This window comes from Ornithorhynchus anatinus, chromosome X1 (genome assembly GCF_004115215.2).
Source record: "Ornithorhynchus anatinus isolate Pmale09 chromosome X1, mOrnAna1.pri.v4, whole genome shotgun sequence".
Taxonomy (NCBI): Eukaryota; Metazoa; Chordata; class Mammalia; order Monotremata; family Ornithorhynchidae; genus Ornithorhynchus; species Ornithorhynchus anatinus.
In genome coordinates, this window is record NC_041749.1 from 557,471 (window position 1) to 573,058 (window position 15,588).

General features: G+C 42.1%; 1 protein-coding gene across 1 annotated transcript in view; it reads left to right on the top strand.

Moving 5' to 3' along the window:
* MBOAT2 (membrane bound O-acyltransferase domain containing 2) overlaps positions 1-15,588 on the top strand; it is a 133,132-nt gene that overhangs the window by 105,261 nt on the left and 12,283 nt on the right. The window contains exons 7-8 of the mRNA XM_029052238.1: positions 2,782-2,965; positions 7,476-7,668. Coding sequence (XP_028908071.1) covers positions 2,782-2,965; positions 7,476-7,668 — 377 coding nt within the window. The remainder of the gene's footprint in view (positions 1-2,781; positions 2,966-7,475; positions 7,669-15,588) is intronic.

Below are 15,588 nucleotides of genomic sequence, written 5' to 3' on the forward strand. Positions count from 1 at the left end.
TTTTGAAGAGATTTATGAATAAATTCCAAACTTGAGGTGATTATGGAGTAATATCTTCTTGTTTTGATTTGCTCCACTTTCCTTGTGTGATGTTAACTTTCACTCAGCCAAATAGTCAAAAGCAACTTCAGTGTTTTGGAGGTTGTGAACCGATCCAGTTTCAGCAATAGTTACTTTATTATTCATGCATTCTTACTAAATCACTGAACCTCAAGTGTTAAAAATATCCTAGGGTGGAAGCTAATCTCTATGTAGTGTTTTTGTTTGTTGGTTTTGGTATTTGTTAAGCATTTACTATGTGCCAGGCACTGTACTAGTCACAGGGGTAGATACAAGCAAATCAGGTTGGACATAGTCCATGTCCCACATGGGGCACACAGTTTTTGAATCCCCTTTTTACAGATGAGTAACTTAGATATAGAGAAGTTAAGTGACTTGCCCAAGGTCACACAACAAACAGGTGGTGGAGCTGGGATTAGAATCCAGGTCCTTCTGACTCCCAAATCCGTATTCTATCCTCCAGGACACACTGTTTTTCACTATTGCTCATTGTTCCTGTGCAGTAGAATATCACAGGATCTTTTTTGCTACAATGTGCTAAATAATACACTCTAGGCTGAAATGAATAGTGCAACTCTGGAAATCCCTTAATTTAAATTTAAGTTTATTCACCCATTAATATCTCTCCCTGTGAACCATCTTGAAAACAGTGTTTCAATTCACAGTGATCCTTTTCCGGAATAGCCTCAAATATAGAACACATGGGCCTTTATAATGCTGGGTTTAACTTAATATTTGGCACCTCTGTTAGTGAAGCTCAACAATAGAAGCATTTGCCTAGTGGATAGAGCACAGGCCTGGGAATCAGAAGAACCTTGGTTCTAATTCCAGCTCTGCCACTCACCTGCTGTTTGACCTTGGGCAAGTCACTTCACTTCTCTGTCTTCAGTTACCTCATCTATAAAATGGGGATTAAGACTGTGAGCCTCATGTGGGACAACCTGATTACTCTGTATCTACCCCAGCACTTAGAAGAGTGCTCTGCACATAGTAAGCACTTAAATACCAACATCATGGTATATGTCTCACTGGACTGTGAACTCTTTCCGTATGCTCCCTCAGAGGCAAAGATATCATTTTACTGATCTCACTCTTCGTATGAGAGAATTGCAATACATGACTCTCAAAATTTTCAGTTTTGATGTGACTTTACTCCCGCTTCAATTTTGGGAGTTATATATTGGAGGATACTTAAATGACAGTGGAATGGATTATGAAAAGATGAGGCTCTATTTTTTCTATTAGTTTTGACATAAATGGGACAGCATCTTTCTTTATTAAAATGTCACAGTATTGCCAAAATGTGTTTTTTATTGAAAACAGTTTTTTGAACTGATTGCTTTGTGGGCTGAATGGAAAATTATACCAACACATTTTACTCCAGTTACAATTTTAAAACCACAATCTTCATGCTTTGTTGGTTGTCAGTCCAAATTTGTCAAGCAAGATTGGTGATGCTTTGATACGTAGCTGCTGTTTTTGTTTGTGAAGTGAATGAAATTGAGAATGGAACCCTGGTGGTTGAGTACAAGAAGTTCTCTGATTCCGGCCTCTTTAGGATACAACTATGTCTCTGTTATGTAACCATTCTTTGTCATGACAAGAAATGAATCCTGGTGTTTAATGAAGCAACACAAGCATGCTGTTTCATTACTGCAGGGATAGGCTGAACGTATTAACTTTAATTCATCCCGAAATCTTCATTTTCTTCTTGCCAGCAATTTGAATCCTAAAAGTAGTCAATTTAGAGGCATCATCTTTTATCAAAGAGGTTAAATAATATTCTGTAAAATAGCTGTGGTGGTCTACGTCTTCCAACAGAATGAAAAGTCCTCTGTATTTTTGTCGAAATAGAAGATGATTGTGTGTGTGTGTGTGTGTGTGTGTGTGTGTGTACTTGTATCTGTTTTTCTACAAAGGAGTGTTTGCTTCTCCTTCTTAGAGAAGAAATCTTTAGTGACATCTCCTGGAAAAGAGGAAGAATGCTCATCCTCTCTGAATAGAAGCCTTCCTGTTTAGATTAAAAAACAGACAGATATTGTACACTAGGGAACTTGGTATCCCATGATACATTCAGGGCCCGTTGAGTAGTAATTATTTTTAATTTCCATGCCAAAGGAAGTCAAGTGCCATGTGCAGTGTCATGCATCCTATGGGATTTCAGGAACTATTCCTTAATAGATATTCAGCTTTATATCTGCTTTACATTACTAACTGCAATTGAGGAATTACTGGGATGAATTCACATAGATTATACCTTTGGTTGCATGGAAAATTTGGCTGATAATGCAAATTTTGGCACATTGACAGAAATTTCAATCTTGCCAATAATCTTTCAGAAAATCTGCCAGAGAGATTTTCAAAACATTCTAGCCGGCACTCCTTCATAAGGAACTTAAGGAAGAACAATTTCTCAATTATCATTAAAGACCATGAAGACAAGAGTATTTTTGTTTCCAAGGACTATTTCAGAAGGAATCCAATCCACAGAGCTTGGCCCTTGAGATTCAAAGCCGCTTAGGTGAGCTTTAGAACACCCAGGGTTACAAATCTTAGTTTCTAGAACTCAAATGAAAAATGGCATTTCATTGATCTCATGCATGGAACTAAAGCAATTATTGCCCTTTAGTTAGGTTTTTAAAGTTCACATTGATTTAACCTCACAACCTGCCCCTCCCCCTTCTCCCTCTCTTTCTCTCTTTTTTGTTTTTGGAATTCCAGACGTATGCCAAGTCTCCTGGAGTATTTCAGTTACAACTGTAATTTCATGGGCATCCTGGCAGGCCCATTATGCTCATATAAAGACTACATTACTTTCATTGAAGGAAGGTCATATCAGCTGACACAGTCTGAAGCTAATGGAAAAGAAGAATTGCAATTTGAACGAACAGAGCCATCTCCAAACGTAAGATCTATACCTTTTGCAAAACTGGCAGGTACATGATCCTTGTGTGGAAAATTTGGTTTGCCTTACTCATTTAGAGGCATTAACACTTTCAAGTGCATTTGGAGTTTACTCAAAATGGCTGAAACTTTCTCTGAAAAATTACTTTCAAGGTAAGGCACTCTCAGGCCTTGAGGACTAAGGCAGAGTTAACTTTAAAAGCTACCTATGAATCTTTGAAAGCATAAGGAACTCTCTTGCCATAGAAGACAGTGTAAATGCTCAAACTTCAAATTCTCCAGTGCCCTGGAGTGAAATGCAGCTGCCCCCTATTATCACACCCTTTCTTTAAAGCCATTCTGTTGTGATGTAACTATTGAATTTTAATGCAGGCATCTTACAATACTCCTTTACATCAAGAAAATGTTGCAGGTTTTTTTGTGGCTTTGTGGGTATTGCAGTCGAGGGAGAGATGTTATAGACAATGCTCCTTGCTGTGAGTTGTAGTAGAGACTGACATGAGGTAGGGTGAGGTAGGGGATGGAGAGACCGGAGTATATGCTGTTACAAAAATCTAATCTCTCTTCTTCAGCTATTCACTTCATTTTGCTGCCCAGATCATTTTTTCTAAAAAAAGTTCATTCCTTCTCGCCCCCTCAGAAACTTCCAGTGGTTGCCCATCCACCTCCACATCAAAAAGAAACTCCTTCCCATTGGCTCTAAAGTCCTCAATCAGCTCTCCCCCTCCTATCTCTCCTCAGTGATCTACTACTACAGCCCAGCCATGACACTTTGCTCCTTAAGCTTCAGCTAGCCCACTGTGCACCATCTAGTCTAGCTCACTGCCGACCCCTTTCCCACATGCTCCCTCTGACATGGAACTCCCTCCCTCTCCATATACTCCAGACCACCACTCTCCCCACCTTCAAAGCTTTATTAAGGTCACATCTTGCCCAAGAGGCCTTCCCCAATTAAGCCTTCATTTCCCCAACTCCATCTTCCTTCTATGTCATCTGTGCACTTAGATCTTCTGCACTTGGATCTTTGAACACTTGGTATTCACCCCACACTGAGCCCCACAGCATTAACATATATATCCATAATTTATTTATATTAAGGTCTATTTCCCCCTCTAGACTGTAAGCTTTTTGTGGTCAGGGAACTTGTCTATCAACTCTGTTGTATTATACTCTCCCAAATGTTTAGTCCATTGTTATGCACTCAGTAAGCACTCAATAAATACCACTGATGAATTGGTTCTGCACTGCCTAACAAAGAATATATCATACTGCACTAAGTGCATGCTGAAAAGAAGTTGCTACTCTTAGTTTGCTCCATGAAACAGCTTAAGTGAATTTGTCCCCCCTCCCAGCCCCACGGCACTTATGAACATATCTGTAATTTATTTATTTGTTTACATTAATGTTTGTCTCCCCCCTTGACTGTAAGCTCGTTGTGGGCAGGGAATGTGTCTGTTTATAGTTACATTGTACTCTCCCAAGTGCTTAGTACTGTGATCTGCACACAGTAAATGCTCAGTAAATATGATTGACTGACTGACAAGAGTGCTAAATAGTGATTTTCCATTGAAAATAAATTGCATTAATTTCCCCAAAACTATATTTATATAACTCTGTATATACACACGCACATATTTATTTATATATATATTACATATTCCAGAACAGTGAAAAAAACACACAAATTACAGTTTTATGAGCATATAATGTGAATTTGTACCAAAAATCAGAAGACGAGCTATAACTTTTTGGGTGTATATATATATATATGTGATTGTCCAGTGTACTTTCATGTTCCATTCATCCAAAAGGCACCTTGTGGAAACTAACACACTAAATAAATGCTAAAACCCAGCTGTGTAATCTCTATTTAAGCCAGTCAAAATACTTGAGAGGGAGAGGAAATGGAAGGGTTGGATTGCACGACCTGAAAATAGAGCAAAATCTCTCAGGCAAGAGAGCACTTTTAGAAATAGAACAGTTTAATTTTGGTACTGCTAAATGACAAGGGAGGGAATCTTCCACCACGAACAGCAGAAGAGCTCACCCTGAGCCTTCAGACCTGGGAGTCTGCCCACAGGAATTGATGAGATACAGCGCTAGCATCTTGTGCGACACTGCTCACATTCTCTCGTCCCTGCCCATCCTGCCCACCTGTTTCCCGTTGGGGCACGGGGTCAGTGCTGGGTACAGTGCTCTGCAGGGTATGTGGAAAGGGCTTTACACCCAGGGCCTATTGATGACTGGGCTGGCCACAGCACAGTGATGCTGAAGGGGGAACACTATAGCAGAGCCAGTCAGTCAGTCATATTTATTAAGCGCTTACTGTGTGTAGAGCACTGTACTGAGCACTTGGGAGAGTACAATTTAACAATAAACAGACACGTTCCCTATCCACAAGGAGCTTACAGTCTGGAGGGGATCATTAGTCTCCTTCCTGTCATTTTCAAACTTCACAAACATAAGTTTTATATCACTTATTACTGTGGCACACAAAGTAATGTTAAGGCAATGTTGCTTAATTTGGGGTACTAGACTCCATCGTAGCTCCAAATTCCAAGGGATCAGAATCTTCCTTTTGAGGTGAGGCTTGTAGAGTAGAGTGAGTTGAATTGTGGCTCAAAAGGGAGAAGCAAAAACTATCAGTGGGCCAGTGGCCAGGGAAAAGTCCAAAGTTTTCACCCAAGTCTATCACTGCAGTAATAGCAAAAAAACTTACAATTTTTTAAAAATTAAGTTTTGAGGATCTTAGGGATTTTATTCTACTAGTTTACAATCTCCTTATGGGCAGAGTTGATGTGTATTAGACTTTTTTAAGCTCTTTGTGGAGTGTTCCGCACATGCAAAGTGTTTAATAAATACAATTGATTGATTATTGGATTTAACCAAATTTTAAGAAAATAGGGAGAAATGAGGTAAAATGGAGGTGCCGCCCTAAAAATCCGTACCTCAACAATACCTTACCTGAGCAGTGGTAAGTTTAATGCTACTGCCTCATTAAATGTAAAGATGTACAAGACTGGTCCATGGAATCGATTCATTTATTCAATCATATTTATTGAGCACTTGCTTAGAATGGTGCTTGGCACATAGTAAGTGCTTAACAAATACCATAATTATTGTTATTACTGTGTGTAGAGCACTGTGCAATTCACCCTTGGCCAGAGGCCCAAGGAAGCTACTCCTCTTGCCCAGTCCTCTTCACAGCTCTGGCTTCCAGTTTAGTCTTAGGGACTAGTTCATAGGAGTAGGGCTTTAGGCCCCAAACGAGGAGATTTGGTTCTTTGTGCCTTTCTTCCCTTCACCATGGTACAGTTGAAGAAAAAATCATGGGAAGGGGAGAGCAGGGAAGTTGAGATCAGAGATGTTCGGAGACTTATAACAAGGAGGAACACAAACAGCATGGCCTAGTGGATAGAACATGGACCTGGGAGTCAGAAGGATCTGGGTTTTAATCCTTGCTCCACCACTTGTCTGCTGTGTGACCTTGGACAAATCACTTCACTTCTTTGTGCCTCCGTTACCTCATCTGCAAAATGGGGATTAAGATTGTGAGCTCCATGTAGGACCTGAACTGTGTCCAATGTGACATTCAAATAAAGGTAGATAATTGTATCTACCCCAGCTTGTAGTACAGGGCCTGGCACCTCGTAAGTGCTTGACAAACACCATTAAAAAAAACAAACCTGTTAAAAACTGAGCATCTGTCTTGTGTGCACAACACTATGTACTAGTCCTTTGGGGATTTCCAGAAGCTCTCAAGGAATTTACTGTCCATGGAGAAGACAAGTAGTTCTACCTTATTAAATATTTGCTAATTTACAGGGCAGGGGAGTAGTTAAGTGCTTATTATGTGCCATATTCTGTACTAAATGGTGGAGCAGATATAAAATAATCTGATGGGACACAGTTCCTTTCCACATGAACTCATTACCAATCTAAGAACAGGAAGAATTGGTATTGAATCCCCACTTTGCAGAGGAGAAAACTGAGGCGCTGAGAAGTGGAGGAGTCAGGATAAGAACCCATATCTTGCAACTTCCAGGTCCATGCTCCTTCCTCTAGGCCACACTAGTAGATTCATATTCTTCTGGTCCCTATCTTCTAGATCAGCAAATCGACTTAAAATATTAGCTACAGATTGTCCAGTGTGCATTGTTACTACGGATTCAGATACATGAAGATGAGAATTGCTCTTATGTGGAAAAAAAAATCATACAGTTGCAGGTGATTCAATGGGGCATTCACTAAAAGCCAATTGTGAGGATGGAAAAATTAGAAGTGTTCCAGAGGTGGGCTACGGATTGTATATCAAGGGTTTTTACTTAAATCACCATCTTTAGGAAATTATTTTTTCACATCTCCTTGTGGCTTTTAGTGTCTTCCACCCAATGTGAAAAATAAGAATAGTACTCCTGGATTCTCATTTTCACTGTAACATTAATTCATTTTCTGGGGACATTTAGTTAAACTCTAAGCTCACAAAACTTCTTGTGCTTTGAATTTTCCAGGCAGCTGTAGCACAGAAACTATTAGTCTGTGCGCTTTCTTTATCGTTTCACATGACTGTCACCAAAACCCTGCCCGTGGAATACAACATTGATGATCACTTCCGCGCAACAGCATCATTGCCCAGGAAGGTCATCTACCTATATGTCTCCCTTCTGGCGGCTAGACCCAAATATTACTTTGCTTGGACATTAGGTAAGTCGGCATCGAAACGTGCATTTCCTCCCTCTACTCAGAGCTGCACCATACGTGCTGTGAGGTGGATTTACGAGAAGTTCCTCTAGACCATAAACTCTTTTAGGGCAGGGATTATATCTACCAGTTCTGTTGTATTGTACTATCTCAAGTGCTTAGCATAGTGTTCTGCAAACAGGAAGTACTTAGTTAATAGAACTGGTTGATCATTGATTGATTGAAGAGTTCCCTCATGAGCCTGCAATTCATTTTTAAAAGGGAAATAGCACAGGAGAGCTATTGTTTGTCAACATGCCAAATCCATTCGGTAGCACAGAGGCAGAACACCATTACAGATGGCTGCAATTGGCATCCAGGATATGTGACTAAGTCTATAGAGTGCTGATAAATTTACCCACACAGCAGAACTACCTCAAGCCCAAGAGAAGAAGCCTGGCATAGTGGATAGAGCACGGGCCTGGGAGTCAGAAGGTCATGGGATTCTAATCCCAACTCTGCCACTTGTCTGCTGTGTGACCTTGGACAAGTCACAGCACTTCTCTGTGCCTCGGGTACCTCATCTGTCAATTGGGGATTGAGACTGTGAGCCCACATGGGACAGGGACTGTGTCCAACCTGATTTGCTTGTATCTACCCCCGTGCTTAGTACAGTGCCTGGCACATAGTAAGCACTTAACAAATACCATTATTATTATCACTATTACATTCAGAACTTGATTAGGTATTTCAAATAATCTGTTTAAGTCCCTGACATATAGGAAACTTCCCCGTTAATGTGAGTCCTGATGGCTGACATTTACATTAGAGTGTTTGAAATAGTGTCTGTTCCCCCTCCTGCTGCTGTAGTGGTGGTTCCATAGTAATAATAGTATTTTTTATAAATTTAAAAATTAATAATTTATGATAATTACTATTATTATTACTATTGTGGTATTTGATACGTTCTTACTGCGTGCTAAGCACTGGTGTAGGTACAAGATAATCAAATCCCTCATGGGACACACAGAGTAAGTAGGAGAGAGAACAGATATTGAATCCCCATTTTGCTGTTGAAGGAACTGAGGTACAGAGAAGTGAAGTGACTTGCCCAAACTCACACAGCAGGAATGTGATAGAAGTGAGATTAAAACCCAGGTCCTCTGGCTCCCAGGGCTGTGCACTATCTAGTAGGCCATGCTTGTTGCTGTACTGGTCTTCTAGTGCATAATTTTTCTCAGACCTATGAATGTTATTATGATCAAATTCTAGTGTATTAAATGTATTTCTGGTCTTTTCTGCCAATTTTATAGGATAATTCCTGTCAAATGACAAACAAAACCAAGTTCTCCCTTGTTGTGAGAGATAAGCAAGACATTTTAGGCCAAAATTTATCTTTTCTCCTAAAGCCCTCTAATCCCCCCAAATTAAAAATGTTACAACCCAGTGCTTAGAACAGTGCTTGACTTGTAGTAGACACATAACATAGTAAAAAAAATCGAGAAACTATGATTATTTCAACTACAGAACCATTCAGTCCATCAGTTAATGGGTGCAGAGCAGGGTACTAAGCATTTGGGAGAGAAAAATATGACTAAGAGACACATTCCGTCCCCACAACAAGCTTACAGTCTAGGGGGGAGACAGACTTTAATATAAATAAGTAAATTGCAGATATATACGTAAGTATTGTGAGACTGCGAGAGGGAATGAATAAGGCGGGCAAGTCAGATGCAGAAGGAAGTAGAAGAAGAGGAAAGGGGAGCTTAGTCAGGGAAGGCCTCATAGAGGAGATGTGCCTTCAATAAGGCTTTGAAAAAGGGAAGAGTAATTGTCTGTCGGATATGAAGGGAAGGGCGTTCCAAGCCAGAAGCAGAATGTGGGCGATAGGTCAGAGGTGAGATAGATGAGATGGCAGTACAGTGAGTAGGTTGGCATTAGAGGAGGGAAGTGTGTGGGCTGGGTTTTAGGAGAGCTATGAGGTGGGGGGGCAAGGTGATGGTGAGGAGTTTCTGTTTGATATGGAGGTGTATGGCCACTGAAGGCTGTTGAGGAGTGGGGAAACATGAACTGAACATTTTGGAAGAAAAATGATTTACGCAGCAGGATGAAGTGTGGACTGGAGTGGGGAGAGACAGAAGACAGGGAGGTCAGCAAAGAAGCTGATAGAGTAATCAAGGTGGGATAAGATAAATGCTTGGATTAATGTGGTAACAGTTGGGGCGGAGAAGAAAGGGTGGATTTTAACAAGGTTGTGAAGGTTGAAATGCCAGGATTTAGTGACAGGTTGAATATATGGGTTGAGTGAGGGGAGTCAAGGATAATGCCAATGTTATGGGCTTGTGAGCTAGGCTGGATGGTTGTGTTGTTTACAATGATGGGAAAGTCAGGGAAAAGGCAAGGTTTGGGTGAATGTATAAGGAGTTCTGTTTTTGATGTGTTAATACTTGTACATTGAGTAAGCAGTCATAATTTTCCCCTTGAAATTGATAATGCAAAATTTCATATTCATGGAGCAGATTACCTCTATTATTCTAAACACTGTATCTAATTTAAGATTTTGTTTGCTGTCTCCCATTCCCCCTTCTAACTAGGTTAGAAAAGGCCTCCTGGGGTTGAGTATAATGAGTAAATTGCTGGTGTGGTTGGAACATCTTGGCACCTGGGACATGAGATGTTTTTGTGAAAAGTGTCTGGGTAAACCCTGCTCTTTCAAGTGAATGATTTTTGCCTCCATGCCCCATATTGCCCCTGACTCTCCTCACCACATTGCTCAGTACTACCCCTGCCTCTCCATCCCTGACTCTGCCTCCCTGCCCAGTACTTCCCCTCCCATGCACCCCTGCCCAGTGCAGCCCCCACCTCTCTGTCTCTGCCCAGGACTGCCCCACCTCTCCATGCCCAAATGAGATACAAGAGGTGGGTAATGTTGTTTTACTTCCAGAAACATATCTACAATGTAAAACTGTTTTAGTGCATTAAAGTGCATTTTAAGGAAAGCCCTGATTTTATCAGTTTGATGAAACTCATTGATACCTGAGAAATGATAAAGTCTATTTCAAGACACAAGATTTAGACAGAGGCTCATTGTATTCTTGTACAGTATAATTCATGTAAAAAAACCCTCAAAAGATGAACACAATAAGAGGGTAGTGTGACTCATATTTGGCTGCCAGTTCTGTCTCAGCTTGTGAAATAAGCCAGTTTACAATTTTGGCCTCAGAATCAACTTCATCAATTTCCTTGTTGTAGGAATTCATATATTGGCACCATCCAAAACCCTCAGACCCTGTTTATTTTTGCTGCCTCAATGCCAAGATGGAATATTTAATAGTCTCTATGGACCACAGAGTGCTATGTCACAGACAATGCTTCTGGATAAATCTACACACTTGTTCCTGAAAGCATCTCAAGAAACTAAGCTTTATCTCTACTGCCATGTATGCAGATACAATAAAGAAATCCATTAAGGAGGTAGAAGACAGAATTATGAATGTCAGTGTGGCTTTTTGACAGGGTAATGGACTGTAAACTTCCTCTCTAGTTTGGAAGCTGCTGGTGGGCAGGGAACGTGTCTACCAACTCCATTGTATTGTATTCTCCCAAGTGCGTAGTACAGTGCTGTTCACACAGCAAGTACTCAATAAATACCATTGATTGAATGAGAAACCAAACTCCGTACCAACTCAAAAATGTCTTTTGAGTTCGAGTGTCTGACCTCATGTATGATCGTGAGATCTGGACATAGTCCAGAGGAAAGCATCCCATGTACTGACTGTTTCTCCAACATAACCTAAGAATCATACTCAGTGTCATCTAGTAGTTCAAGATGAGCAAAACCAAGCTTCTTTTTTCTTTTCTGGTATTTAAGTGCTCACTATGTGCCTGGCACTGTACTGAGTGCTAGGGTAGATACAAGCTAATCAGGTTGGACACAGCCCGTGTTCCATGTAGGGCTCAGAGTCTTAGTCCCCATTTTACAGATGAGGTAATGAGGCAAAGAAAAGTGAAATGACTTGCTCAAGGTCACACAACAAACCAGTGGTGAAGCCGGGATTAGAACTCAGGTCCTTCTGACTCTTCAGGCCCTGCTCCATCCACAAGGCCACACTGCTTCTTTTGGAACGCATTCAGTTCTCCAGCACTGGTACATAGCTCACTGGTAAATAGCGGGATGCTGGGAATTCAATCCCTGTTCTTTCTCCTACTTAGACGATGAGCCCCATGTGGGACAAGGTTTGTGTCTAACTTGATTATCCCATATCTACCCTAGGACTTAGTGCTTGACACATAGAAAGGGCTTAACAAATACCATAGTTATTATTCATTTTCAATGGTATTTGTTAAGCACTTACTGTGTGCCAAGCACTCTACTAAGCACTGGGGTAGATACAAGCTGATCAGGTTGGACACAGTCCATGTCCCATGTGGGACTCAAAGTCATAATCCCCAATTTTACACAGATTAATAATAATTGCAGTATTTGCTAAGTGATTACTCCATGCCAGGCATTGTACTAAGCACTGGGTTGGATACAACCTAATAGGGTTGGACACAATCCCAGTCCCACTTGAGTCTCACAGTTCTAATTCCCATTTTACAGATGAGGTTCGCCTGTTAGTATTTTTGGAGGGCGTGGTGTACGTCAGTAGAACAGAGTGGTGTCATTGAGCCCTCGGGCAGACGGGATATAGACATGAGCCTGCTGCTTCCACGCCCTGAGGAGCTGGGCTCTGGCTCAAGGGGCAGCAGCAACATTTTGGAATTTCACTTACTTCTGCCATTGCCAGTCCACTCTGTTCTGGCCTCCAGAGGAATGAGAACCCTGGGGAGCTTGCAGGAAGCAGGGTCTCAGCAGAGCAGGCAGGTAAGATCAGAAACTGCTGTGATGGCTGCTGCTGCCCTAGCCCTCAATCATAGTTTTTCCCCACCTTCTATTCCCCTTCGCCCCCGGCTCCCCCTGGCCACAGTAGCCAACGGTAGCTTTGGTAACCATCAGGGCTGTACTGGGAGGGCAACAGCAATTGCTGGTCCTGCAGCTCCTTCTGTCAGCACCGAGTACATCCCCTAGGTAAGTATGTAGCCGCCCATTGTGACTGCTCCCGTCTCTTCCTTTCTAACTCTCAACAAAGCTCAGGCCAAAGCCCAGAGAAGCAGCGTGGCCTAGTGGCAAGAGCATGAACCTGGGAGTTAGGGGTCCCTGGGCTCTGTTGCCGGATCTGCGTATTGTCTGTCGTGTGACTTCTCCAGACCTCAGTATTGTCATCTGTAAAATTTGGATTCAGTTAACTGTTTCTCCCCTTTAGACTGTGAGCCCCACATGGGACAAGGATGGTGTTCAACCTGATTGTCTTGTATCTGCCACAAATTGGCATGTAGCAAATGCCAAGAAATATTATTATTATTATTATTCAGCTAGCTTTAAAATAATAAGTGCTACTACTAGTTCTCCATTTACACTCACTCCTTTGGAGAACTCATTCGCTCCCACAGTTTCAACAATCTTCTCTATGTGGATGATACGCAAATAATAAGTAACAGTAATAATAATAATGGTATTTGATCAGTGCTTGCTCTGTGCCAAGCACTGTTCTAAGTGTTGGGATAGATACAAGGTAATCAGGTTGTCCCACGTGGGGCTCACAGTCTTAATCTGAGTGGCTCAGTGGAAAGCGCACGGGCTTGGGAGGCAGAGGTCATGGGTTCGAATTCCGACTCTGCCACTTGTCAGCTGTGTGACTGTGGGCAAGTCACTTAACTTCTCTGGGCCTAAGTTACCTCATCTGTAAAATGGGGATTAAGTCTGTGAGCCTCACGTGGAACAACTAGATTACCTTGTATCTATCCCAGCGCTTAGAACAGTGCTCTGCACATAGTAAGCACTTAACAAATACCAACATCATTATTATTATTATTAATCCCCATTTTACAGATGAGGTAACTGAGGCACAGAGAAGTGGTGACTTGCCCAAAGTCATACAGCTGACAAGTGGCAGAGCCTGTATTAGAATCCATAACCTCTGACTCCCAAGCCTGTGCTCTTTCCACTAAGCTACGCTGCTTCATATATATATCTCCTCCCCTATTCTCTCGCTCTTTCTCTCCAGGCTCACATCTCCTCTTGCCTTCAGGACATCTCTACTTGGATGTCCTCCTGCCATCTAAAACTCAACATGTCCAAGACAGAGTTCCTTATCTTCCGCTCCCAAACCCTGTCCTCTCCTGAACTTTCCTGTTATGTAGATGACTCAACCATCCCTCCCATCTAACAGGCCAATAACCTTGGTATCTTCCTTGACTCCACTCTCTCATTCTACAGAAATGCTCTGGGCTTTCACTCCCCTCCTCAGAAATCTCCAGTGGTTGCCTATCAACCTTCATATGAAGCAAAATCTCCTAACTCTTGGCTTCAAAGCTCTCCATCACCTTGCCCCCTCCTACCTCACCTCCCTTCTCTCCTTCTCCAACCCTGCCCGCACACTCTGCTCCTCTGGTGCCGCTAACCTCCTCTCTGGGCCTGGTTCTTGCCTGTCCTGCCATCGACACCTGGCCCACGTTCTACCTCTGACTTGGAATGCCCTCCCTCCTCACAACCACCAAACTAACTGTCTTCCCCCCTTCAAAGCCCTGCTGAGAGCTCACCTCCTCCAGGAGGCCTTCCCAGACTGAGTCCTCCCTTTCCCTCTACTCCTCCCCTCCCCATTCCCCCTTCTCCCACCCTCTGCTCTTCCACTTCCCTTCCCCACAGCACTTGTGCATATTTGTATATATTAATTACTCTGTTTCGTTAATGATGTGTATATATCTATGATTGATTCTATTTATCTTGATGGTATTGATGCCAGACTACTTGTTTTGTTCTGTTTAGTTTTGCTGTCTCCCCTGTTTAGACTGTGAGCCCACTGTTAGGCAGGGATTGTCTCTGTCACTGAATTGTCCATTCCAAGTGCTTAGTACAGTGCTCTGCACATAGTAAGTGCTCAAAAAATATGATTGAATTAATGAAGGAATGAATTCATCCCATATATCCAATCCTTTACCATATCCCACTGGTTTCACCTTCACATCATCACCAAAACCCACCCTTTCCTCTCCATCCAAACCACTACCTCGTTAATACAATCACTCATCCTATCCCGACAGGATTTCTCAATCAGCATCCTTTCTGATCTCCCAACCTCCTGTCTCTCCCCACTTCAGTCTTTACTTCACTCTGCTGCCTGGATTATCTTCTACAGAAACGCTCTGGGCATGTCACCCTCCCATCCAAAAAAAAATCTCCAGTGTTTGCCTATCAACCTTTTTATGAAGCAAAATCTCCTCACTATTGGCTGTAATGCTCTCCATCACCTTGCCCTTCTTACCTCATCTCCCTTCTCTTGTCCTACATCCCAGCCTGCAATCTCAACTCCTCTGGTGCTAACCTTATCACTCTGCCTCGATCTCGCCTGTTTTGCCATTGACCACTACCCCACATCCTACCCCTGGCCTGGAATGGCCTCTCTCCTCAAATCCACCAATCACTCTTCCCCCCTTCAAAGCCCTACTGAAGGCTCACCTCCTCCAAAGGCCTTCCCAGACTAAGCCCCCTTTCCCTCAGCTCCCCCTCCCGTGTCACCTTGACTCACTCCCTTTGCTCTTCGCCCCCATCCCTGCCCCACTACACTTAGGTATATGTGAATTCATCTGTAATTCTGTTTATTTATAGTGATGCCTGTTTTCTTGTTTTGATGTCTGACTCTCCCCTCTAGACTGTAAGCCCATTGTGGGCAGGGATTGTCTTTCTTTATTCCTAATATTGTACTTTCCAAGTGCTTTAGTACAGTGCTCTGCACACAGTAAGTGTTCAGTGAATATGATTGAATGAATACTATATTAATAGATTTTCTGTTTTAGACATGGTATATAGTTCATTCCCAATTTTATTTCATATCATATCATCAT